The 27,305-nt window shown below is 41.8% G+C and overlaps 2 protein-coding genes across 3 annotated transcripts in view; one reads left to right on the top strand and one right to left on the bottom strand.

The window, feature by feature from the left end:
* Nucleotides 1-1,456: 1,456 nt before the first annotated feature.
* On the bottom strand, nucleotides 1,457-5,452 carry LOC126109856 (uncharacterized). Of its 2 annotated transcripts, none has more exons than XM_049914922.1 (4): nucleotides 5,371-5,452; nucleotides 5,183-5,266; nucleotides 4,988-5,071; nucleotides 1,457-4,822 (listed from the first exon to the last, which is right to left on the bottom strand). In XM_049914922.1, exon 4 carries the CDS (start codon nucleotides 4,767-4,769, stop codon nucleotides 2,433-2,435), a length of 2,337 nt encoding a protein of 778 aa, XP_049770879.1. In that variant the 5' UTR covers nucleotides 4,770-4,822; nucleotides 4,988-5,071; nucleotides 5,183-5,266; nucleotides 5,371-5,452; the 3' UTR covers nucleotides 1,457-2,432. The 2 variants fall into 2 exon arrangements, with proteins under 2 accessions (XP_049770879.1, XP_049770878.1); XM_049914921.1 differs by having other exon boundaries at nucleotides 4,999-5,071.
* Nucleotides 5,453-9,525: 4,073 nt separating this feature from the next.
* Nucleotides 9,526-27,305, top strand: part of LOC126109493 (uncharacterized) — a 283,321-nt gene continuing 265,541 nt past the window's right edge. Inside the window, exon 1 of the mRNA XM_049914518.1 lies at nucleotides 9,526-9,585. The gene's annotated coding sequence lies outside the window, so the exon portion shown is untranslated. The remainder of the gene's footprint in view (nucleotides 9,586-27,305) is intronic.

Below are 27,305 nucleotides of genomic sequence, written 5' to 3'. Positions count from 1 at the left end.
AGAGCTTTGGAAGAACAAAAGGAAGTAAGTTTGTAGCACATTTCTCAAAGACCTTTCACTGTGTATGCCATTCTACTGTGTTACACAAACTGTATAGATATGGTATCTGGGGGTAGGCAGCCTTTCTAATAAAATCATTTATAGAAAACAGAGAACAAAGTGTAGAACTAAAACTCAATGTAAACTATTAGATGGAGACCTTTTACTCTGACTTTCAAGTGCTAATGTATGGAGTAACACAAGGCTTAACACTTGGTCCACTGATGTTGATATCGCATGTAAATGACATGCAGCATCGGCAAAAGAAAATGTAATCATGTGTGCACATGATACAGCCCTTATTGTAAGTAGTAGCTCAATAAATGATTTAGAAACAAGAATTGTCATGGACACAGAAAGGGCAAATGAATATTTAAATGAAAACAATCTGTTTGTAAAAGAAAACAACATTCATGGAAATGCTAGCAACAAGACCAACTTACGTGAAACTACATATAAGACTTAAGGGAACAGTGCTAACAAAGTTGGCAGTTATGAGTTCATGGGGCTGACAATAGACTTTTGACATGGAAAAACAATATAGAAAAACTCAGCTCAAAAATATGCAGCAGTGTATTTTCAATGAAGAAAATGTCCTACACAGTTGATGTAGCATATGAACAGACTGGAAAAAAAAAAAAAAAAGCAAACATATGTATTGGAAGGCTACGACCAAGAGAGCCCTGTAAAACCAAATTCAAAGAATCTAAAATTATGACCGTACCCTCTACTCATATATTTGAAACAGTATAATGTATCTCAAATTAAATTTTACACCAGTGCTACACAGAGAACTACACGATTACAGCACAGGAGTGAAAGACGACTATCATGTCAATATTACCTGACTGCAACTGGCCAATAAAGATCCTACTAAAGCAGGGTGCTCATTATACAACAGCTTACCAAGCAGTTTAAAAAATGTAAAAGCACCATCAGTTTTCAAAACACTATGAAGACAGTACTTAAATACAGCATATTTGTACAGTGTTAATATTTTAAGACCAGTCCAAATGAATTAGAAAGCTTTTGCTGCACTAAATTAGTAACTTGAGAACTGAGCTACATACACTGTGTAAACGAAAAATAAACTTTAAATTTTTTCTTATGCCTCAACCATTGCAACAAAAACTGAAATTGGTTGCCTATATGCAGTAAATTAAAAGTTTTCATTAATTATTTTACATACATGTTTAAGTCTATTGTGAAAAATAATATACATGCTCAAATTGTAATTTGCACTTTAGCTGAAATTGTAACTGTACATTGACGTATCCAGTATGCTTCCAAACAGTGATCAAAGGATGAATAAGTAAATAATTGATGTCCCACAACATTTCTTTTTATGTCATCATTAAGGACTTTATCCCTCTAAAACTAAATGAGTACAAAATGTGACAATGCAGAATAATAATGATAATAATAATAATAATAATAAAATTTTATTGTCATCCAGGTCATTATAGCAATAGATAAAGTCAAGACCATACATTTTGCAAAGTACTTTAGTTCGCATGAAATGGGTAATAGTAGAAACCATATGTTACAAAGCAATATTTTCATCTTCAAAAAATTCATGAAGAGTGTAAAAAGGATAGTTTACTAGTAGCTTATACAATTTGGCTTTAAAAATATTTACAGGTAATTCTTTAAAATCTTTGCTTAGTCTGTTAAACATCCTTACTCCACAGACAAGGTAGGAGTTCTGTGACTTACATAGTCTATGATGTGGCATATCTACACAGGTTTTATTTCTAGTATTATAGCTATGAATATCACTTCTCAATACAAATTTTGAAACATTGTTTCTAATGTACAACAGAACATTATAAATGAATAGGTTTGCTACTGTCAGACATTGCAATTTAACAAACACAGGTTTACAGTGTTATGATTTACCAGAATCAGTAATTATTCTTAATACTTTCTTCTGCAAAAGTAAAATTTCATTTATGTGACACAAAATTCCGTATGATATAATGTTTTGGAAGAAAGCCAAATATGCTGATCTTACACATTTATCTGGAACATGTTCTTCTCAATTTATAATTAAATAATTAACTCTTGAAAGTCTACCTGAAATATTTTTGATGTGTGGTTCCCTGGTAGGCTTTTCACAAAGTAATACAATGTATGTCCAATATCCTGCAAGAACTAAAGTACTAGAACCAAGACTGGAATAATTCCACATTGTAAAAGAAAATTATGAAGCTAAAGGTCTATGAGGTAGACCCTTACAAGCAAATGAAAAAAACTCTAGATTCACAATATATTACATAAAACTCGCATATAAATAACAAAATATAAAAGAATAATAGCAATACAAGAACAAAATGTGTCTCCATTCATTAAAATCATATCTATCAATACTTCCACAAGAAAATCTTATAAATTTAAGCAACAAATACCAATCTCTCTTTCTTCCTCTCAGGTGTTGTTTCTATTATATCTAACCTAATCTTTAACTTAAAGTTTATGTCTTTATTTCCACACTTTATTTCGTTCTCTAACCAATAATTTGATACATAATAATCATCTCTGTTTTCAAACATTAATATATATCTATCTCTACCATAATAGTTTTTTGCCTGAATATGTGAAATAAGTAAATTAACACCTTCTTTCAAATCTTCTAATGTTTTGCATTCTTTAACCTTAATTTCAGATTCTATTGTTCCCATTTTTATATTTTCTATTTCTGCCACATCCTCTTTACATATTAAAAGCTGATTCATGTAAGAACTGTTTGTTATTTCAAAAGGTTTTATTTCTGATGCATTAAAAATTATGGTTCCATTAGCAGTAAATTCAAAAAAATCATCTTTCACAGGGTAATATACTATTTTCACACTACCATAGGAAAACATAAATCCTTTTTCTCTTAGACTGTCTCTATGACTGTCAGCTCCATTGTAACACCCTTTAAGAAAATATACCACTTTTTCATTGCCTTTTCCCCCAAGAAAACCAACGTTTATAGACCCACTTTCTATCTTTAGAATAATTGCATTGATTTTGTAAATTCCAGTTATATCGAAGTTTATCAAACCTTTAGAAAAACAATTTTTAATTTCTTCCTCTGTTTCTTTAATTTTTTGATATTGCTCTATCAGATTTTTATTATCTTCTAGTATACTCCTCGTTTTATTCAAGAAATCCTTTTTCCTACTCTTTATGCTTATTTCTTTAAATTCTCTGTCTCTCTTATTTCTAGACTGGGTGTAAGCTTTATTAATGGGTTCTGTCTCTTTAATTTTATATGGAGGTTCCATTCTAACACTGGGCCTTTTACGTAAAATTAATGGTTTAACATTAGTTGTTTCTATTAATCCAAATTTTTTTATATCAATGCCTACATGTATTATAGATAGATGACACCTAGATCTACTAAAATATGTCTCTCCCTCCTGCTTAATAAAGCATTTATGTATTATAGATACAACATTTAACTTTTGTGTATTTTCTAAAATTTCTAAGTAGTTAAGTGGCAATGATTTAAAACTGTAAGCGGACAATACATAGTTTATACGTTTTGTTCTTTCTGTCTGATTTCCTGGTAACTTTATTTGTATTCCAGTTAATTTCTTTGAACTAGTATTTCCCCAGTATGCATACTGTAATAAATTTTTAGAAACAACACAACAGCTATTTTTTAATTTGTTTGTTAATTTCGTCCACATTTTAGAAAGTGGGACTGAATAGAATGGTGCACTTTCGAAATATTTTTTGTTGTCTTCTATTATGGTGTTACAATTAGATAATGGAAGAACTTTGTGGGTTACTTTAAATTTTGGATCTGTATAGTTATAGATTGTAGCTTCTAATCTAGTAATTCCATTATTTGTTGCCCGAGGATTGTTAAATGTTTCTTTTAATTTTTCATTGGGACAATCTACTAAATTTATTATATGGTTTCCGAGTTGTTTACTCATTCCAGGATTTGTTAGTTGGCATATATATTTGTTGTAAATTTTAACCCTAGAACTACCATTCTTCCACGTTAAGCAATCTATTCCAGTACTTTTATCATCATCTACTATTACATTGCAATCCTCTTTATATTCACTTTGGAAACAAAAATTATGTTTCTCTTTGAGATAATCAGACATTTCGCCCTTGTTAAATATTCCAGCAAAATCCTGCGTTATATCGAAGTCTAATAAATAGAAGTTATTGTTTTTGAGCTCTTTTATTATATCAGGTAATTTGCGTAAGAGCTTGCGCAACTTGACATCCGCAAGTTCTATTTTATATGGAATTACTACTGGTTCTTTGTAGTTTTCCTTTACACTTTCTATTTTCTTGCCTATAATTTGCTTAACACCTGTAACTACCTGCGAATCAGAATCTAGTTTATATGGTGGTTTGGCAGCAATGGCCCGTCTTCCTGATTTAAATATCTTAAATTTATCTCTAAGAACATTGTTAAACTCGCCACATACTTCTTTTGTAGCTAAAAGCTTTCCATTTTTTGAGTAACAGTTTTGAGAATCTGTAATTGTAACCATCATAATGTTATCACAAAATGGCTCTGAAATTGGTTCAAATTTTTTTAGCTTTTCTTCTCCATTTGTATAATCTATATCTCCGATATTTGTTAAAAGATTATCATTATCTAAATTTTCTTGAAGTAACCATAACCCGAAATTTTCGATTGTTGGTTCAGCTCTGCTTCCAAGGCATTCTTTGATCGAACATTCATATATAGCAGCGATTTTTTCCTTCTCCATTTATATAAGGGAGAAATTGAGCGCCAAAAATGGAAGCAGCAGCGGAAATCAATCTGTAAAAACAAGACGGGAATACGTTGATTTAGAGAACCAAGATAGGTAAACTGAGTAGATGATAATGTATAATAAAACGACGCGTTAACATAACGCCTCAAAATACACTTGTGTGGTCCCTATACAAGACTGTAACTTATGAAAGAAGAATCCCGAATACTTACGGAAAACTTACAATGAAAAAGATGCCTTGTGGAATAGCGACGCCTGCGCAGCGATTCCTGCAAATATTATTCCAGTCGAGCGCTCTGGGTACATGAAAGTACAGTAAAACAATCCATTAATCTGGCGCCTCAAAATACGCACATACCGCTATATATGTATAAGAATGTACGAAAGAAGAAACTTCGAATACTTACAGGAAACTTATAACGAAAAAGATGCCTGGTGCGTTGGCGACACTTATGCAGCGATTCGTGCAAATATTCTGCCACTCGACCTTCCTGCGTAGATGAAGTGCAGTAAAACAAGACATTAATCAGGCGCCTCAAAATACGCACATACGTATATACAAGAATGTATGAAAGAAGAAACTTTGAATACTTACAGGAAACGTAATGAAAAAGACGTGTGTGCAATAGTGACATGTGTAGCGCCTCTTCCTCTTGAACGTTCTGGTGATAACTGCGGCTGGCTAAAGGATATGACTCATTGATTACGCGGTTATCTCCTAGCAGGCAGAAGCCGCTTCGCTTCGCAGCCCCCACATTGTTTTGCTTCGCAGCCGTAAAAACTGTTGTAAAGTGCGCTGTAACATTTACAAAAAATCGACTATTATGACGTCGTTTTTATCTTAGATTGCTCTGGATTACTGATAGACGAATCTGAAATAGCTGGATCGTTTTTCCAGAACTAATTAGTTTTTTACAAATGTGCTTCGTAAAAGTGAAATTTTTCTTTCAAAAATTATTTTGAAAAACCTGGCAATTACTGTTACAGTAGTCCATTTTCAAGGTCTGGTGCAAGGCTTCAGTTAAAAACTAAACATTTTTGTAGTAGCAAATTATGGTACTTTCTTTTAACAAATGATATTTTTCCTAGATGTTTCAGTAGTTTTCCGGCTCAGGACACTATTCTGATTTCTACGCAGCAAGATTTAGTAACCGAACTTGTCAAAAACAGCGAGGAATCAGCTGTTTTATTTTTTTTATCTATTTACGTACGTTTTTACTGTCGTTCATGGCGCAGGACATATTTGTGCTGGCCCCCTCGTTTCTGTTTTATTACCGCTCGCTCCAGGAAACTCAATAGGCTCTGGAAAAACCAGACTGTCTGGAGCTGCGCTTTAAGTTAATACAAGTGCAACCTAAACGAAGAACCTGACGCAAACGCAACCAAGCGGAAGTGTATTGGTACGGACCTCAACCGGCGACATTTGGTGCAGCTACGAGACCACACAGTACTCCGATTGGCCAGTATCGAGAAACAATATCTGCTCTCCGAGCAGTCTAAAAAGGGGGCAATGATCTTCCATTAACTATTAAAGAGTAACCATTGCTTAGAAAAAAAGTACTATCGGCAACGAGGAGCAGAGTTATTTCACAGCAAAGATATCCAAACCGCTCTACCGGAAGCACTATTCATGACAACTGTCCAATCCAGATGGTATCCAGAGAAAGCTTTTCTTAATAACTACATAATTATGTGTCACCGAGCGAACAAAACCTTATGAGTTCACTTCCTAACTGCATTAAAACCGTAGGCGTTTTTTAGACTAATGGGAAACAAACACGTGGGTAAAAACCTGACATCACACATAGCTCCATTGGAAAGGATCTGCCGTCCTTTGTGGCCGAGCGGTTCTAGGCGCTTCAGTCTGGAACAGTGCGACCGCTACGATCGCAGGTTCGAATCCTGCCTCGGGCATGGATGTGTGTCATGTCCTTAGGTTAGTCAGGTTTAAGTAGTTCTAAGTTCTAGGAGACTGATGACCTCAGATGTAAAGTCCCATAGTGCTCAGAGCCATTTGAACCATTTTTGGAAAGGATCTAGAACACTTACTGGAACATGTGGCGGAGATAGTCAAATACACAAACGTCTGACGTTCGTAGGCCATTAATCCAACGGACGCGGCATTTTACACTACTGGCCATTAAAATTGCTACACCACGAAGATCACGTGCTACAGACGCGAAATTTAACCAACAGGAAGAAGATGCTGTGATATGCAAATGATTAGCCTTTCAAAGCACTCACACAAGGTTGGCGCCGATGGCAATACCTACAACGTGCTGACATGAGGAAAGTTTCCAATCGATTTCTCATACACAAGCAGCAGTTGACCGGCGTTGCCTGGTGAAACGTTGTTGTGATGCCTCGTGTAAGGAGGAGAAATGCGTACCATCACGTTTCCGACTTTATCAAAGGTCGGATTGTAGCCTATCGCGTTGGTCGAGATCCAATGACTGTTAGCAGAATATGGAATCGGTGGGTTCAGGAGGGTTATACGGAACGGCGTCCTGGATCCCAACGGCCTCGTATCACTAGCAGTCGAGATGGCAGGCATCTTATCCGCATGGCTGTAACGGATCGTGCAGCCACGTCTCGATCCCAGAGTCAACAGATGGGGACGTTTGCAAGACAACAACCATCTGCACGAACAGTTCGACGACGTTTGCAGCAGCGTACTCTATCAGCTCGGAGACCGTGGCTGCGGTTACCCTTGACACTGCATCACAGACAGGAGCGCCTGCGATGGTGTACTCGACGACGAACCTGGGTGCACGAATGGCAAAACGTCATTTTTCGGATGAATCCAGGTTCTGTTTACAGCATCATGATGGTCGCATCCGTGTTTGGTGACATCGCGGTGAACGCACATTGGAAGCGTGTATTCGTCATCGCCGTACTGGCGTATCACCCGGCGTGATGGTATGGGGTGTCATTGGTTACACGTCTCGGTCACCTCTTGTTCGCATTGACGGCACTTTGAACAGTGGACGTTACATTTGAGATGTGTTACGACCCGTGGCTCTATCTTCATTCGATCCCTGCAAAACCATACATTTCAGCAGGATAATGCACGACCGCATGTTGCAGGTCCTGTACGGGCCTTTCTGGATACAGAAAATGTTCCACTGCTGCCCTGGCCAGCACATTCTCCAGATCTGTCACCAAATGAAAACGTCTGGTCAATGGTGGCCGAGAAACTGGCTCGTCACAATACGCCAGTCACTACTCTTTGACAAACTGTGGTATCGTGCTGAAGCTGGATTGGCAGCTGTACCTGTACACGCCGTTCAAGCTCCGTTTGACTCAATGGCAGGGGCGTATCAACGCCGTTATTACGGCCAGAGGTGGTTGTTCTGGGTACTGATTTCTCAGGATCTATGCACCCAAATTGCGTGAAAATGTAATCACATGTCAGTTCTAGTATAATATATTTGTCCAATGAAAACCCGTTTATCATCTGCATTTCTTCTTGGTGTGGCAATTTTAATGGCCAGTAGTGTACATAGCTGCAGTACTAACTGCGAGACGGATCGGCGGGCTATCAGCTACGTCTACATATTCTAAACTCAGAGGCCACTCAGTGGCGGCCGCCGAGGCTTTCGATTGTCGGTGCCAAAAATACTTAGTTTGGTAGCATCGAACGTATTACGGAATTTTGTGAATAATGCATATATTTCATAAGATATTATATCAAAGAAAATGTATGGGGAAACAGAAACAATCACTTATTACGACAGCACCCTTTTTATGCACAGTATTCTTGGAGAACATGATAGCAAGCGGTTGTATACGAGTGTGTGAGAGAGAGAGAGAGAGTGAGGGAGGGAGAGAGGCTGCTTTAGCTATCTTTTTCACTCGTCTGCATGAGATATAAAACGTAACACTAACTACGAAAATCTCACAAGTGCACGCGCGCGCACACAGATCAACAGCACAATTCTTCACTGCTCACGGGGTATGTGGGGACCCTCTTACGTCGCGGTCGTAAGTAGAGGGTGTTTTGTTGTATGGTTGCTTAAGATATCGGTGGAGATCGGGCCTGAACTACCACGTTAACGACACTGCCAACCTCAACTTACAATTGCGCTCTAGCCGTGACCGAATGATTTATGTGCTCCACTTTGCTTTGAATTGTGCTTGCTGGTTGTTTCCTTTTCTTATTTTGAAATGGGTGCAGAGAACAATCTTGGCTGTCACAGGGTCCGAATACGACTCTCACAGTACCAGATGGAATCAGTGATCCATATGTGCATTATCAGGTCGGTTCTGACTTCCCAGGAGCACAGAATACGGATGTAGGCTTCCATCCCAGCCAGCCCTGTGAGAGGGCAGCGTACCTTCCACCCCCACTTCGCTCTTCTCCCTTCGACAGCCAGAAATCCTCATTTGTATAAATTATATGAACCTGTAATCTAGATTTTACGAAGCAAATTTAATCAAATTACCAACGTTTGAAACTAAACCAAAAGCAGTAACTCCTTGACTTTGGAAAGACAATTTCAAAATAATTAGTATGAAAGGTACTGGAAATCCATTCGTCGCTCCTTCTTGTTGTCAAATAAATCTATGACTCTTGAACTGAAATTTTCGGTTTTACACACAAATGACTTTTCAAGGGATAGCATCCCTAAGGCACTCAGTCATTCTTTTTTCATGATGTTTCGTAGGGACGTTTTAATTCTCTTGAGCTTTGAAAAGCACTGCCCAATTTCTGATGTCGAGATAGGCGTCGTGATATCCAGTTTCAAAACTTTAACAGTGTCTTCGAATGTGTCACAAAGCTCATCCCCTGGAATCAGCGAAAGAAAAGGTACTGCGCCAGAAACCGCTCACAGCTCAAGCCTAGCATAGAAGACCTCCTTTTTTCCAGAAATATAAATGTGTCTGTAATTTCAAGGTATGATGTATTTGTCAAACTGATTTACGTCGAATAAGCTGGCTGCAATGAGGTGTCTAGTGAACAAACAATTTTATTTCAGAAAAGATGGCACCGCACACTTCCAAAGCATCTCTTTTTTTTTTGCTCATCAAGAATCCGTGGCTTCTTGGGAGACATTGTTTCGTCATTTTCGAAACTAATCTCGTTAAGGATCGAGTCAATGTCATCTCTGACGTTTTGCATTACCGCTTCAAAATTGTGGATGTCTTGTTTTGCTTTGGTCGGTTCGGTTATCTGCTTCTGAGGCTGACTGAAAAGTATGTCTGCATGAGGAATTGTCTTATAGAAAAATGCTAGCCAGAAAATGAATTCGTTATCTTGCAGTCTTTGCTTGTGTGAACCAGCTATTTCAATAGAAGTAGTTTTATTCTCTCAGTCGTTTCAATGACTTCCATAGCAGAAACAAGATCTTCCCTGTTTTCGAAATCATCTTTTACTACTTGCGAATGGTAATTCCATCTCGTGACACACACGCGGGATAAGCTTCTTTAAATAATGCTATACAACACTTTTGATCTTTGTGGCAAGTTGGAAAAAAAAGTAGAAATTCCTGAAAGATGTGTAAAAAAGATGCGGGCTTTGTAATTCACAGAGGTCGCCGTAGACATAATATAAGGTTGAACTGTGGACGTAGTTTGGGTTTGAGTATTTGTCTTTAATTAATTTCTGAAGCCCATTCGACTTGCCGCTCATAATGTGCACCATCGTAACACTGTGCTATTAGTTTTTCTCGGTCGTCGCCAATTAATGGTCCAGTTTCGTTCAGAATACTCTCAGGTATAATATGAGAATTCTGACTTTCTGGACTAACAAAGTTCCAAAATCTTCCAACACGTTTTCCCTCAACATCATAACGCAAAACAATAATCAATTGAAATTCGCAAGACACATTTGTGGTTTCATCCGTGATTATTGCAACACAGTCGGCACGTTTTATTTCTTTACGAACTAAATCGTGGTACACTTCCAACAGGCATTGTAGTAGTTCGTTCTGAGCGGTCTCAGAAATGCCTTTGAACATTGATGCGTGACTGGATGAAAGAGCGGCATCAGATTCATGTTGGCCTCTTAGAGCCAGTTCCAAAGCACCACAGAAGTGAATACAGTTTACAATTACTTTCAATATATATCCATTCTTTTCTATACATTTGTTATGGCTATTATGATTGTCTATATTGCGAATCTAATTTCTGCTAAATGTTGGTTTTGCCTTGAAATGAAAGACTAAAAACGTTATTCACGTGTCGCTTTGATATCGCAAGTACTTTCATGGTAGACCATACATGCCCAATACCATTTATTTCGATCTTACACCAACGAACATCTCCCCCCAGTTGATACACAGATACACAAAAAACCGCATTACTTTCTTCACAGCCACAAATTCATTTGTTCTTTTGGTAAATTTGTAGATTGAACTTACGGCATCGATTTTTGCTTGCTGCTGCAGATTCAGATTCAGGACTGGCCTACCAAGATTTTTATCTGAATTTTTTCACTGTGAGTCCTGACCCGTTTTTAATAACTCACTTATTTTGTCCATGTTTGCTATTTTTACAGTCAACTGGTTTTTTCCTTAAAAATAATACTGTGTGCACAGTTATATACGGTCAATTACCTGACTTGTCAATTACCTGACTTCACAATAACTACAAACATGTTTGTACAGAACCGTATTACACAAACATAATGAGTATAAGCAGAAATAATACACCGTTGTTCGGAAAACGGATGCTCAACAGGTGGTGCATATGTTAGTTTTATTCTTGTGTACCAATAGCCCTGATGTTGCGAAATATACCAATATTGAAGTGATGCCTCTTAGTTTCAAAATCTGAAGGCATAATTATATTCAAATTACATACAGCTTTCTGTAACGATATTTAGGTGTACTATTTCTGTATTCGACTTAATTAAGCATGAATTTGCGTTTACAAATGCAGTAGCATCAACTTGCAGAAGGATTGTAAGATTTGACTACAAGAAATTTGCGCCCAGATGTATTCTAACACGATCGCTAGATGGCAGATCATGCTTCTATAGGTTCTGCAGTGTACTGCTCTCTGGCAAAAGGAACGTAAAGCTCTGGGTCAGACAGCTGTGGTTCTATTTCTGTCACAAGAAGCGTGCAAAAACCAACCGACTGCCAAGCATTCACACTGTGTTAGGAGGCCAATCTGCGGTTGGCTCCAAGCTTCAGAAAACAACCGCGAGAGCGCGCGCGGCGAAACGCGCCACTTCAAACCAGAAAATACATACTCCGGAACAATGTTTTATGCACAATTCGCATAAATTTCTCTTTCTATCTATACAAGTGGCACAGAGGCGCTACCTCAGTAGCCACCCCTTCCGACCATTCCGCCACTCTTTAGGGTCTCTCCCTATCACATACATGTATCGAGCTTTAATATGCTCTTACCTCTTACTCTGATTAAATTGTGAACTGTGTATATATTTCTGTCGTGTTTCAGGTTGGATCCCTGAAAGTGTTTTCTAATACGAGTGCGTTTCAGAGTCGTATCGTTGTAGCTTTTGCACCGCATATCAGCGTTGGTATACTTGCTATTTCGGCGTTGGTATCTTAGTAGTTATTACCCCAGGATAGCTGGGAAGTTTTTAGCGTGCATAGTCCTCTCGTGCCGGGTCCCCGGCTATGTCAGGCGGACCCGTGTCCACTATGGAGAAGTTCCCGGAGCAGCCTTCGCAACCCTCCGACTCTTCCACCGCCGCCCTTCGGGGAGAACCGCGTCGGAAACGCCGCTCATCCCGGCCTCTCGTCGCGCATAATGCTCCGCCCACCTCGCAACGGGCGAAGGATCGCTTGAATCGCGCCAACCACCACAAATCGCCGGTGGATACCACCGGCACTGAAACTGATCATCATGAAGCCTGTCCACCGTCCCGTGTCAGGGTCCGTTCATCCGTGTCGTCGTCGTCGTCGTCCGACGATTCATCTGACCGCCTAGTAATTGATCTTTCTTGTAGTGAGGTGGCGAACACATCGGCTCTGTCTGACCACCACCCGGCTGTACCTGCACCTCTTTTTACGCCGTCCCGCCACTGTGACGAGTCTTCTGGACACCCTGACCAGTTGGAAAGTCCTCTGACCATCGCTCCAGACGCTCCTCTACCCACGCAGGCTGTGGTGACAGCGGATCGTGTTCTGATACCCCCCTGCCGGGGGACGCCGCACTGGATGGTCCTGTGGATGAAGAAATGGGTCACGCTCCCAACCCTCCTTCTCAAGAGATCCCGTCAAGCCCTGTGAAGAAAGAGAAGATACCCCCCATTGTGGTATATAATGTCACTAATTATACGAAACTGAACACTGAGCTCCAGCGGCTCATTGTTGGCCAATTGAGAGCTGTTTACCAAAAATATTATGTGAAATACATGCTTGACAGTAGGGACGAATACCTTACCATTCTCGATTTCGTAAAATCAAAGGCGATGCCTTACTTTACCCACCAGACGTCGGGCAGTCGCCGAACCAAAATCGTCATCAAGGACTTGCCACCAGAGGTTACAACAGAGGAGGTCAAGGAGAAACTAATTCGACTCGATTTTGAAGATCCTTTGGTCCACCAGTATAGCAAGAGGGATCCTGAGATCAGGGCATTGATCCCCTGCCCTACCCACGTCATCTTCCTTTCCTGGAGGGAGGACATAGAGCGGATTTACCAAATCCGGTATCTTCTGTACACGAAAGTCCAGATTGAATCTTATGAGGGCAACAACGGGCCAGCCATCTGTCACAAATTCCAAAGTTTACGACATACTGGGAATTACTGCTCCCTGCCGTTGCAGTGTGTTCAGTGTGCTGGCCCACATTTAGTGAAGAACTGCACACTCCCTGCTTTGGAGAAACCTACCTGTGTCAGGTGTTTGGGAACGACTCACGATCCCCACCACATGGCATCCTGGAGGGGGTGCCCTGTTTACCAGAAGGCACTGAAGTCTTCTCGTCCACCAAAAAGAAACCAAGAACAAATCGACCTCCCCCACTGCAACGGGACGTGACCAACTAACCTGTTTTGCGGGTTCAGCCTGGTGCACTGTCCTCAGCAGCCACTCTGGTACCAGCCACTCAGGCACCAGATGGCTCGGTGGCTCCTGTGACCCTTCCTGCCCAGACTACCACGACATCCTTTGCTGCTGCAGCCCGGTCTCCTCCTCATTGTCCATCTTCTGTGACGGCTCCCACTGCTCACAGACTACAGGAGCCAGCTGCAGCTCCCTCCAGTCCATCTGTGGCTCTATCTCAGCCCTCTGCCCCTACCCCCACTCTGCCTACTACTACACCTGCACCTGCACGCCGTAGGGCCAAGCAGACCACTTGGGACCCTCCCCCAGTGGCGGAGACTGATGCGTCTTTCCGGGCGGAAATGTGCGAAATCCTCCAGGTCTTCTCCTTTTTCACGAAACCCCACATCCGGGCTGTTATTTGTGACACTGCACAAAAAATCTGTCGGTTGGAGGACGGGCTCTCCAAGGTCATCGGCCTAGTGGAAGGGCTTAGTTAAATACTGTTGTAATGGCGAATGGACTTCCACACCACCACCGGCCCCCTCGGGATCTTGTCACCTGCATTTTTAATGCCAATGGCATAAAACGGATGAAGACTGACTTGAACACCTTCCTCCATGACCATCGTGTAGATGTTTTACTGGTCACAGAAACACACCTCAAACCGGCAGACGATTTCTGCCTTCACAACATGGTGTGTTACCGCTCTGACCGCCTCGACTGCCGTGGTGGAGGCACAGCTGTGTCCAGCTGTGTCCATACCCAAGAAACTCTCCAGCCAATGGAACACATAGAGGCCAAAGTAGTTACCATCTCCACATTCCTTGGTGCCATTACCTTTGCAGCAGCGTATTTGAGCCCAAACAAGCCACTGCTGGAAGCAGACCTCCGCACATTGTCATCCTTCGACAGGCTCATCATTGGGGCGGATCTCAATGCCAAGCACCCAGCTTGGCATTCTTGCATCTCTAACCCCAAAGGCCGGCTCCTCCTTGACCTGGAGGATACTTTAGCACTATCGGTCTATGGCTCCCATGAACCTACCCATATCCCAGTCCGTACTAACTGCCAGCCAGCCAGACATTCTGTATGTGGCCATCTTTAAAAACATCACCGCTCAGTTTTCACTGGAAGTTCTCCACGAACTGGCCTCTGACCATGAGCCAGTACTCTTGCACCTCACCAATGCTGCCCTTTCATTTGATGTTCGTTCCACTGCGACCCTCACCAATTGGGACAAGTTTGCCAGGGCACTTAATAACAATACTCGACACAACCTTGGTTTGACAACACCGGCCAATATAGTCCGTGCTGTGGATTACCTTACTGCCAAAATACAGAAAGCAGTGAAACTCTCCACCTCCACTGCACCTCGGAATTTAACACCCCTGGACGACTTGCCCCCTCTGTTACGAGAGCTGAAGGTGCAAAAGAACCGCTACCGCCGGCGGTGGAAGCAGTTTCGTGACCCTCAGGACAAACGCCAAATGAGACACCTCCAGTGCAAATTCTGCCACCAGCTTGCCGACTGGAGGTCCAACAGGATGTCTGCTTTCCTAATCCACCAAAAATCTGATTGGGCTGTCATTCGCACCCTGCAGCGTTCTATGCCAGCGACTGCCCATCCTATTCACACAGCAGCGGGCTTGTCGTATGATACCCTCCAAATTGTGGAAACGCTGGCAGATGCGTTCGAGGCCCAAAACCTCCCTCTTGTCCAGGACCTTTCTCCAAACGAACTACAGGAAGAACATGAAGTCCTGACAGCTGTTGCTGTTTTCCGCAACCGCCCACCCCAGTCTGCTCCCCTTCTTACGTCCATGGCAGAAATTCAGCGCATCGTTCGATGGAAACATGGCCGGTCGGCCCCTGGATTGGACAGAATTTTAAATGAACATCTTTGCCACCTTTCACGCACACCACTCATCTTGTTCACCAAGATTTTAAACTGTTGTTCACGTCTGGCCTTTTCCCCCCCTCAGTGGAAACAAGCCAAGCTGATTGCGATCCCCAAGAGGTTCAAGGACCCTACGGTCCCCACCAACAACAGGCCCATCAGCCTCCTAAATATTATGGCGAAGGTCCTTGAATCTGTGATCCTTCACCGACTTTCCCAACGTCTTGCGGCAGCTGGGACGATCTGTCCTGAACAGTTTGGATTCACTTCAGACCTCTCTGCCCAGCTTCAGGTCCTATGTATCACTGAACACATCTGCAAAGGCTTCAACACCGCCAAGTCGACAGCTGCCGTTTTTCTGGACTTGCAAAACGCCTACGAGAAGATCTGCCAAGACAACCTCGTACACAAGATGCTGACTCAGACCACTATACCGGATATTTATGTCAAGATCATGGATGATTTCCTCTGTGATAGGACTTTCTTAGTGGCTCAACGGGGAATGCGTTCTGGCATTCGCCAATTGTCAGCAGGCACTCCACAAGGCTCGGTGGTATCTCCCATCCTTTTTAATATTTATGTAAATGACATGTCGGTCATCCCCTAGTGCAACCTTGCACAATATGCTGACGACACAGCACTATACACCACTGGCCGCATTACTGACGCTGTCGTCGCCCGCCTACAGCAACAGGTGGACGCCACCATCACCTGGTGCCGGAAAAAACAAAATAGCTCTCAATGCCGCCAAAACTACGGCAGTCTACTTCACGAAACGGAGCCCAGTCGTCTGCCGCAACATTTTGATTGCAGGCGTGCAGGTGCCCTGGTCCCCGACAACCACCTATCTCGGGGTCCAGATGGACCACAAGTTGCTCTTCCACTGTCATGCGGAGTATGTCGCCAACAAGGGGCAAAAGCTAACCAGGGCTTTCTACCCACTCTTCCGCAGTAGCGAACTTAACCTGCACACCAAGCTCCGCATTTACCGAACAGTTATCCTGCCTGTCCTCACGTATGGATCTGCTGCATGGGCCACGATTAGTGTCACCAGGATGCGGACGTTGCAGGACCTGCAGAACAAGGTGCTCAGGTGGAGCCTGCACGCCCCGCCACTCACGAGAATTGTCACTCTACACGAGGAAGTGGATATCATCCCCCTAAAGACGACCATACGCAACAACGCGCGGCGGCTCTATGAGAAAGTGGATGCCTTGCAGGACACTGTCCATGGGTTACGCCACGTTGGGACCACACTTCCACGCCGCTGGCATCGACATGCGGTTCCCCTAACCATCCTAGAGAAATCGGATTCCGACCATGGCTAACGATAGGCCTGGCACGCCCACCACGAACGCGTCCTTTGGCGGGACTAGCCCCCATTCTACGTCCAATACTTTCCCACCCTATCTGCCCACGTTAGGCTAAATTTTTCTGCCTGACTGACGTAGTACTGTCACCGTCAGAGGGTGGTACGGGACTACAAGTCCCACCACCACACCTCCAAAGTGAATTGCAGTGACGCAGTCACTGCCTTATGATAAATTTACTGCCTCATCAACACAATTAGACCGCAACAGACCGGTGATGCTGTATTGTAACATATCACAAAAAAATTCTGTTTGTTATTATTGTGTTAATTAAGTACTGTTATTATTATTTCAATGAAATTGTCTAGATGTGACGTAACATTGCTACAATTGAGAAAAAGCAAAAACAATCTAGCAACGCTATGCGAATTCTGTCACATACGACTGATATCTTACGAACATATTAAAACACAAGTGAATGCACCTTGATAATAATTCTTGACAAAAATGTGCTTTTAGCTGTCATTTTGCTTTTAAACGTGGTAGGTCAAATTTAATCTCACTTTTTGTAATGAAAGTCGTCCTCCTTTAGACGTAGCACAGGTCAGGGCCTAACTACACACAATACCTTAAAATGACTGGCAAATTCGTAATTTAACTGCCTATTCCAGGCCTCCAGCTTTGCTACTAGAAAAATTATTAAATAAACTGCTCTGATAGTAACACGTCTGTAAAACGATAATACAAACTTTAAATGTGCCACGTAATGGCTGCGGACTGCAACGCTCCAGCGGTGCTGTTTTCTCCCCGCCACAGACAATGACATAATTCTGAAAACTGTGATTATTTGACATCGCCTTAACACTTCTACAAATAAAACTCAACCCACACTTTAACTTATTATCTATTTGACACCAACTCAGTAAATTACATTTAATTACAGACCTGAAAAAGCAATACATATATGTAATAATGCTTCGGAAGACAACCAGAGAGACAGAGAGAGAGAGAGAACCTTCACATTTATATAAAACGCTAGAAGACCGCTGATGAATCCTAATCAGTACAATTATAACGTTTATTTTTCAATTACGTCATTATTGTCTTCATTTTTAAACTATTATTTTTGTAATTGTTCGCAGAACACAATGTCTTTAGGCATTCCAATAGTCTTTTCTACATCTCACTTCACTTGCAAAAAATGTTATATATTGGTATAGGGACTCTCTAGAGCGCACTTTAATTAAGGCGTTTTTGTTGGCAGAACACTTAGAAGATCAGCATATCTAGCAAAGAGACTGCCTACACTATGCTTGAGCGAGCGAGGTGGCGCATGTTAGCACCCTCGACTTGTATTCGGGAGGACGACGGTTCAAACCCGCGTCTGGCCATCCTGATTAGGTGTTCTGTGATTTCCCCAAAACGCTGCAGGAAATTTTCGGAATGGCTCTTTGCATTGGCATGGCCGACTTCCTTCCCCCATCCTTTCCTAATCCGCTGTTTGGTTCCATCTTCCAAATCAACTAACCAACATTAAGATTGCCCGTCCACTTCTAGAGTACTGCCGTGCGTCATGGGATCGTTATCACACAGGATTGGCGGATTACGTAGCAAAACATGAAAGAAGGGCAGCTCGTTTCGTACTATCACGAAACAGAGGAGAGAGTGTCAAGGATATGCGACTTGAGATGACAACCATTAAAATATACGTGTTTTTCGTTGCGGTGAGATCTTTTCACGAAATTTCGGAAGCTAACTTTCTCCTCTGAATGCAAAAATATTTTTTTTGGCGCCCGCCGACAAAGGGAGAAATAATGATCGTAACAAAATAAGAGAAATTAGAACTCGCATGGAAACAGTAGAACCATGGTGTGAAGGTGGTTTGATGAACCATCTGCCAAGAACTTAAGTGTGAACCTAACCTAACCTAACCTATAGATGGAGATGCAGATGTAAATATTGTCTTCGCGATCTCTACGGGAGCAATGCGTGTCTCAGTTAATACTCTTGTAAGCAGGGTATAATGTAACACATTAGTATTACTTTTTCTTTCTTTTATTTACAAACTAAGAGAAATGAGAACTCACACGGAAACAGCAAAACAATTGTGTGAACGTGGTCTGATGAACCATCTGTCAAGAACTTAAGTGTGAACCTAACCTAACCTATAGATGAAGATGCAGATGTAAATATTGTCTTCGGGATCGCTTCGGGAGCAATACGTGTCTCAATTAATACTCTTGCAAGCAGGGTATAATGTAACATATTAATATTATTTTTTTCTTTTCTTTTCTCCCTCTTTCTTTTCCTGTATATATATATATATATATATATATAAATTTTTACTGTAGATAACATTGACATACAAACAAAAGAGGTAGAAAGATGCTCTTAAATTTTTCACTTGCTTTAGAGTCATCTGTTCATCTCAATAAGTGATGGCGGGTGGACGTATTGCATGCTCCGCCGAGTTAATATTGTTAAAAAAATGTATTCCAATTGTGCGTTAAAGAGTGTTATCAAGGTAACAAAGTTCATTCGCACGTTCATATTCTGTTCATTATACCGCGACACACCGAAAATTCTGCATCAAGAGGATCGAAGCCAACAAGAAGAATTTGCGTGAGCAGAGGAGGGGTGATCCGGAACCAGTATTGTCATACCAATCTCCATGCACAATAGTGGTAACAAGAAAAGGATGTACATAAATTTACCAGTGTTAAATGCTGAATGTATGTATTGAATACTGAAGGTCTGTTTATATTAGAGCCAGTTAAAATTCACTCAGGATATGTGTACCAACTTTCCTCAATCATTCATACAAAATTTTCCTTTCATTTAAGCAGCAATTTTTTTTGTTTCCAACATACATACACATATATATATATATATATATATATATATATATATATATATATATATATTTATTACATTTTAGTCCCCCTGCCCCTATTCAACGATTTTGCTGTAAGTTTTATGATTGGTTTCTGTCTTCAAGATATAGCCAGTTTAGTTTCTTCAGCATCTCTGTGACACACTCTCACAGGTCAAATAAACCGGTGATCATTCGTCCAGCCCTTCTCTGCAGCAGGCCGGAGTGGCCGAGCGGTTCTAGGCGCTTCAGTCTGGAACTGCGCGACTGCTACAGTCGCAGGTTCGAATCCTGCCTCGGGCATGGATGTGTGTGATGTCCTTAGGCTAGTTACGTTTAAGTAGTTATAAGTTCTAGGGGACTGTTGACCTCAGATGTTAAGTCCCATATTGCTCAGAGCCATTTGGACCATTTGAACCCTTCTCTGTATACGTTCAATATTCCCTGTTAGTCGTATTTGGGATGGGTCTGCCACACTTGAGCAGTATTCTGAGATATGCCGCATGAGTGTTTTGCAAGCAATTTACTTTGAAAACTCATTGCATTTTCCGACTATCCTATCTATGATCTGTAGTCTGTCTGCTATACTATGACAGATAAGAGAATGGTTCAATCCGACGTGTCGATACCTACCATGAAATTTTTCACACACGAAGAATACACCGAAAGATATGCACCCTCAAAATGTCAGTTGTTAAGCCACTGAAAATACACTCCTGGAAATGGAAAAAAGAACACATTGACACCGGTGTGTCAGACCCACCATACTTGCTCCGGACACTGCGAGAGGGCTGTACAAGCAATGATCACACACACGGCACAGCGGACACACCAGGAACCGCGGTGTTGGCCGTCGAATGGCGCTAGCTGCGCAGCATTTGTGCACCGCCGCCGTCAGTGTCAGCCAGTTTGCCGTGGCATACGGAGCTCCATCGCAGTCTTTAACACTGGTAGTATGCCGCGACAGCGTGGACATGAACCGTATGTGCAGTTGACGGACTTTGAGCGAGGGCGTATTGTGGGCATGCGGGAGGCCGGGTGGGCGTACCGCCGCATTGCTCAACACGTGGGGCGTGAGGTCTCCACAGTACATCGATGCTGTCGCCAGTGGTCGGCGGAAGGTGCACGTGCCCGTCGACCTGGGACCGGACCGCAGCGACGCATGGATGCACGCCAAGACCGTAGGATCCTACGCAGTGCCGTAGGGAACCGCACCGCCACTTCCCAGCAAATTAGGGACACTGTTGCTCCTGGGGTATCGGCGAGGACCATTCGCAACCGTCTCCATGAAGCTGGGCTACGGTCCCGCACACCGTTAGGCCGTCTTCCGTTTCACGCCCCAACATCGTGCAGCCCGCCTCCCGTGGTGTAGCGACAGGCGTGAATGGAGGGACGAATGGAGACGTGTCGTCTTCAGCGATGAGAGTCGCTTCTGCCTTGGTGCTAATGATGGTCGTATGCGTGTTTGGCGCCGTGCAGGTGAGCGCCACAATCAGCACTGCATACGACCGAGGCACACAGGGCCAACACCCGGCGTCATGGTGTGGGGAGCGATCTCCTACACTGGCCGTACACCACTGGTGATCGTCGAGGGGACACTGAATAGTGCACGGTACATCCAAAACGTCATCGAACCCATCGTTCTACCATTCCTATACCGGCAAGGGAACTTGCTGTTCCAACAGGACAATGCACGTCCGCATGTATCCCGAGCCACCCAACGTGCTCTAGAAGGTGTAAGTCAACTACCCTGGCCAGCAAGATCTCCGGATCTGTCCCCCATTGAGCATGTTTGGGACTGGATGAAGCGTCGTCTCACGTGGTCTGCACGTCCAGCACGAACGCTGGTCCAACTGAGGCGCCAGGTGGAAATGGCATGGCAAGCCGTTCCACAGGACTACATCCAGCATCTCTACGATCGTCTCCATGGGAGAATAGCAGCCTGCATTGCTGCGAAAGGTGGATATACACTGTACTAGTGCCGACATTGTGCATGCTCTGTTGCCTGTGTCTATGTGCCTGTGGTTCTGTCAGTGTGATCATGTGATGTATCTGACCCCAGGAATGTGTCAATAAAGTTTCCCCTTCCTGGGACAAGAATTCACGGTGTTCTTATTTCAATTTCCAGGAGTGTATTTTAAAAATGTTTAACTAACTCATTTTTGCCCCACGAAGAACCGCATAACAGCGGTTTGTGCAGCCCTTTCGGCCTAGTGCGCTAATTGGCGAATAAACAGAAACAAGCTGTGACATGAGAACTTAGCGTCCGAAGTGCACATTGTTGCAGATATAATTGTTACGTAAGTGACTAGAGAATTAAGGCAGGGTATGGGTCACATTGTAGACGACTTTCATCAACCGGGACTTCAGTTTGTTGATACGAAATATTTTATAATTACTGTAGCACAGTTCTTATGATTAATTTTTTAATAATGTATATTTTACTGATAATGAACCAGTTCTTTGTTTATTCCCCGTAGTAGTCACAAAAATGCGAAGTTTCTATTGGATGACGAAAACTAAAATTTGCCATACTCCAGGCACATCTGACAAAAGAGGAATTAATGCATTCGGACACTTCATAGAAATTACTAGTTTTATTTAGACAGAACTGGGATGGAGTAAGAAATGGTCGTGGCAGTTGTCCTGAATTGTGTGCTGCTTACCAGCCACACTTGACCGAATTCGTAAACTGTGATGATACAAACTGACAGAGCACAGATGACTGAACTTTAACAATACTGTTCCGCTGATAAACCCGACATGACAAAGAGCTATCGGAAATTGCATTGTCCAACAATTTTTTATATAATGTTTTATATTGATGAAAAATTTCTTTAATTAACTACTGCGGATGGTCTCTCTCCCGAGGGTGGAGGGGGGGGGGGGAAGGAGGAGGGGCGGGGTGGGGGGTTGGCAGCAGCGTAATATGCTGCTCTACAGCCTACAGAAAAGTTAAAAAACATAATGAGAATATAAACAAACAAGAAAAACAGGTGATAAAACGGTGAAAAACTGTAAAATGGTGGAAATTTGTGGAATTTAAAATATAAAAACACTGCAGTGAGGATGCGGATGAAGATACACAAGAAGGAGACAGGCACAATTAAAAAAACAAGGCGACAGTCTGGCTTCTGTCTGCATGAGATAAAAAACACAACTAGTGACAGTATGGTGGCTGTTCGCAACACTGACAGGGGATGCACAACACTGAACGCTCACTTATAACAGCACTATACAGGTGACACGGCGGCAGATGGGGGGAAGGGGAACCCATACCTAAAAGGGGGAAAAAGGAGGGAGTGCCATATCTCATTTGACATCCTGTTTTTACCATACTACCACCTCGTTTTGTTAATTTCATTACTGGTGTCACTGAGTTGCCGCCTTGCCTGCCTGTGAGTGGCAGCAGCGGCGCTTATCGATATAAGCCCCAGCGTATTATCTTTGCTCACTGCTATTACTTCCCAGTTGTTGTGTACTCGGATCTGCCAGTGAATTGGGATGCGCTAGCAATGCAGTTAGAACCTGCCAGTGTTTGACTTAGGGCACGGCAGAAGTTCAGTTGGGGCACGGCTGGAGTGAGATCCAGACAGCCATGAGTCACCCGACGGTTGGCGATACGAATCTCTTGAGTGCGGACCACCTTGGTTGATCATCGGTCAGTCGTCTTGTCGGACGACGTGTATATTGGCTGGCGATCGCTTATGGGTTGCCTGTGTGTGCCGACTCGTGATTCGTCCTTGTTATTGCACATTCACTGACATTAGTATTGTCTCGTCCTTTTTGCAAGTGTTCGTGAAACTGTGTGTAGCTTGTGATGTCAACTGGTCAGTAGTTTTAGTGCTGTCTCTATGCTGATGTGTGGCAGTCAGTTCGTTGGTATGGATCAGCCAGGAAATACCAACGCGGCACAGTGGGCCGGGCCTGCTGGCGTTCTCTACACTGTGTCGGAGTGTGTGGGAGCTGTTCCGATTGCTACGAGGTTGGAGGCTCACCAACCCAGGACATCAAAGTTGAGTTGTGATTTAATTACCAAAGCCAGTCTGTTCACATTGTGCCGTTGGTTGTCATGGTTGGCTGTTGGGAGTATTCCCGTGAGCAACAGTGATTGTTCGAGATGGCGAAAGTTTGGCCACCATCCGGTGGAGTTTAACTGTATTTTGGTTATTTGAAGTCCAAGTGTACCAGCGGATTTTTCTGCCTTGTGGCCGTTAGCGTTCCGGTTACCTGCCCTGGCCGCTGACATAAAATTCAGGCAGTGGCCTTCCCTCACTGTGTTGTCACTGTCAAACACGTGTGTGTAGTTTTGACAGCTTATGCATACTTGGTTGTGGGCGGCTATGCCTTTTACGTTTTGGTTTTGGAGTTCCTTGTGTACTGGTCGGGTGGAAAGCAAGTCGTTTTGTCGGTGGGTCCATTGACTGTCTCTTGGTTGGGTTGCTGGTGGATCGGATATAGTTGGGCCGACTACCTGTCTCCTCTAAGTGAACATTAATATTTCAAGTGCAGACTGACCCCCGAAAACTTCTGATCGCCGCTGGCTGTACTGCCTTTTCTTATTTGTGTTTGATTGTGTATTTCATAGCCGATGGTTTGAATTTGTATGCTTTTAATTCGGTTTTAAATAATGGACCTTCAGCCGTTTTAAAATTAAAATTCCTTACATGTTAAGTCTTAGATTGTTTGGGCTTTCAGCCTCATTAAAAAAAAATTTCTGGATAAAGCATTGGGCCTTCTGCCTTTTGAAAATTTATTGTAGTTCTGTTTTTAAATCATGGGCCTTCAGCCATTTTAAAATTAAAAATCCTTACTTGTCAAGTCTTAGATTGTTTGGGCCTTCAGCCTCATTCGAAATATTATTTAAGGATAAAGCCTTGCGCTTTCTGCCTTTTGAAAATTCATTGTAGTTGTGTTTTAAATCATGGGCCTTCAGCCGTTTTAAAAATTAAAGAGGTTGTGTCCTTACGCCATAATATTATGTGACATATTCAGTCGATAGTTAAGCTCAGAAATTTCCGCTGTAATGTTTGGGCAACTAAATATAATTATATGTGTTCGAGTGTAACTGACAGCCGCTCATTTTTGGCCCCTTACCACAATTCCAACTACCTGTTCTGTCCTGCGGATTTAATCAGGAGTTTTACAAAGTTCCCTTGCGAGTTCAACACTGTACTGTACTGTAATTAACAAATCATCTGTGTTATCAAAACATACAAACATTTAAGTTCAAAGATATTATTATGGTTCGATAAATTTTCTTTTAGAATTCAGTATCGATTTAACATAATATTGACTTTTACCAATATGCATTTATACTCAAAAAGTATTCAAATTTTCAACGGAGAGTTACATATTTGGCTTTGTTATGTCACAAACTGAATTTTTGGATCACATCGTCAATAACACGAGGCTATCTCTTCCTGTGACACACTTGGTAATACTATTTTTCCTGCCACCAAATCCATATAGGAGGCTATTTCAAAAAGAATATTGAATTAATGAAAAATAGCAATACTGAAAACGTAAGAAACTTGGAAATATGATCAGCATAGTACCTCCACTTAGGAAGGTGAAGTAGAAAGAACAGTATGAACAGTAAGATTTACTGTCCAGTCAATAACATGTAGCAAAGCTCGGACTGGGAATAGGATACGGAGTTATGATCTTACCAGTGTGCTGCCTTACTTAGTTAGTCTGAGGTACGAAATGCATACAGGTGTAATGAAAGTGCTGCATTTTCCAGTGCGTTTTGTTGTTTTATACGTGACACTGAGAACCCAAGCATTAACATGTTATTCGCTAATTGTACTACCAGTTTTGAACAAAAACTAATAGCAGCTTTTGTTTGTGGTATAGTAGGATGTGATGCCAGTAATGTTGCTGTCTACAAATACTTTCGCATTTTACCACGGTAGCATTAGTAATCACCGCAGTGGGTGCCATTAACAGAGAGGAACAATAAGGTCTTCTTTGCATATAGGCCACTGAATAAGAATATTTATTCTTCAATGATATATTATACACAACACCAATCTCATATTCAGGAAACTGTTGTAATTGATACTGCACGCAGATGTGGTAGTTTTTGTATTATTCGTAGCTTTAGCATATACGACTTCTTATACTGTAAGAATTTGTTTGTAGTTATTCGTAGCAAGAGGCTGTTTTCGAAGTTTTCATTTTGTGTAAACTAGCATGAAATGTGTGTTGTAAAGCTAGAATAGAAACTAGGTCAAGTTTATAGTTACTAATGTTGTTTCCTTCTATTTTTGAACAAAACGGCGCAAAGATTGTCCTAGAAGTCCTTATTACTGGAATTCGGGTCAGCTTATGTTCTTTGCCAAAGTAGACAATTGGGACTTTATCTATTACTTTGTAACCCGTAATGCATGTTGAACATAGCGTACGCTCCATTTAAAACCTGCAAAAGATGTTTACATAAAACATTAGTAACCCTAGAACGCTGAATTCGGGAAAAGGTTACATTGTTACTAAACCATCGTAAAGTGTACTACTTCACATATTATTCAAAGGAAGTCATAATTTATGTGTGATGCATTAGTTAATAACGATTATTATATCTCCAATGGTATGTTAAATAACAAATTAAGTACAAAATGCCCTGTTTAGTATCTTACTGCAAGCGTGAATTTTACGAGGGCTTAGTAATCTAAGGTTAAATGTTTCGAATGTTTAATACGAATTATGGAATAAGATATCTATCAACAAATATTCAGCATAGATTATTAGCTACCATAAGTAAGATGCTGATCTCAAAGACTTGCACTTTTTCGTATTAAGTAACCTCTTCTTCTCGTCGGTTTACGTGGTCCTCCATTTCTGAGTTTCATGCCACCCTCGTCCCATAACTTAACTTCTTTTACACAAAAAATTTGGCCAGTGAACTGTGCGTTTATCTACAATTTTTACCGTTACTGTTTCGTGTGAGCGTACTGCTACCTTATATGTGTTCGTATGTCGAGTCAGATGCTAGTGACAAGTAATACTGACAGTGGCGTTATGTTTCATACATGAGGGAAAATTTTCAGCGAGTGTTCCACAAAGTTCAGTAATGTTTCATCTGATGTTCCTGATAGCACATGAGATTCCTACTAGAACGTGGGAATGACTTACTTCTTTATTTAATCAAGGGGAACGGGTTTTTCTCCGTTTCCTTCTAATATTGAAATTAATATTTATGTTTTCAAATGCTGGTGATGCGGCAGCGACAAAAATAGCAAATAATATTTGTATGAATGTTGATAACTTCCTTGGGGAAAATTGTATTGTATAAATTGTATCTCTACAAACTATAATATAATAAAATAATGGAATAGATGATAATAAAATGCGTAGCTTTTTAAAATGTATTGAGTTAATGAGATTAATTTTTCGGCATGAATGACAATCACAATAAGCTGAGCTATGCCTGGAAATAAGTTCGTATTAGTTCATATTATTTTGCAGGGCGAAGTAGTTTCTT

This window comes from Schistocerca cancellata, chromosome 12 (genome assembly GCF_023864275.1).
Source record: "Schistocerca cancellata isolate TAMUIC-IGC-003103 chromosome 12, iqSchCanc2.1, whole genome shotgun sequence".
NCBI lineage: Eukaryota > Metazoa > Arthropoda > Insecta > Orthoptera > Acrididae > Schistocerca > Schistocerca cancellata.
Note: the sequence above shows the minus strand (reverse complement) of the source record. Positions and strands in the feature narration are given on the sequence as shown.

Coding starts and splice junctions, on each gene's coding strand:
- LOC126109856 (XM_049914922.1), bottom strand. CDS start 4,769: ATGGAGAAGGAAAAAATCGCTGCTATATATGAATGTTCGATCAAAGAA.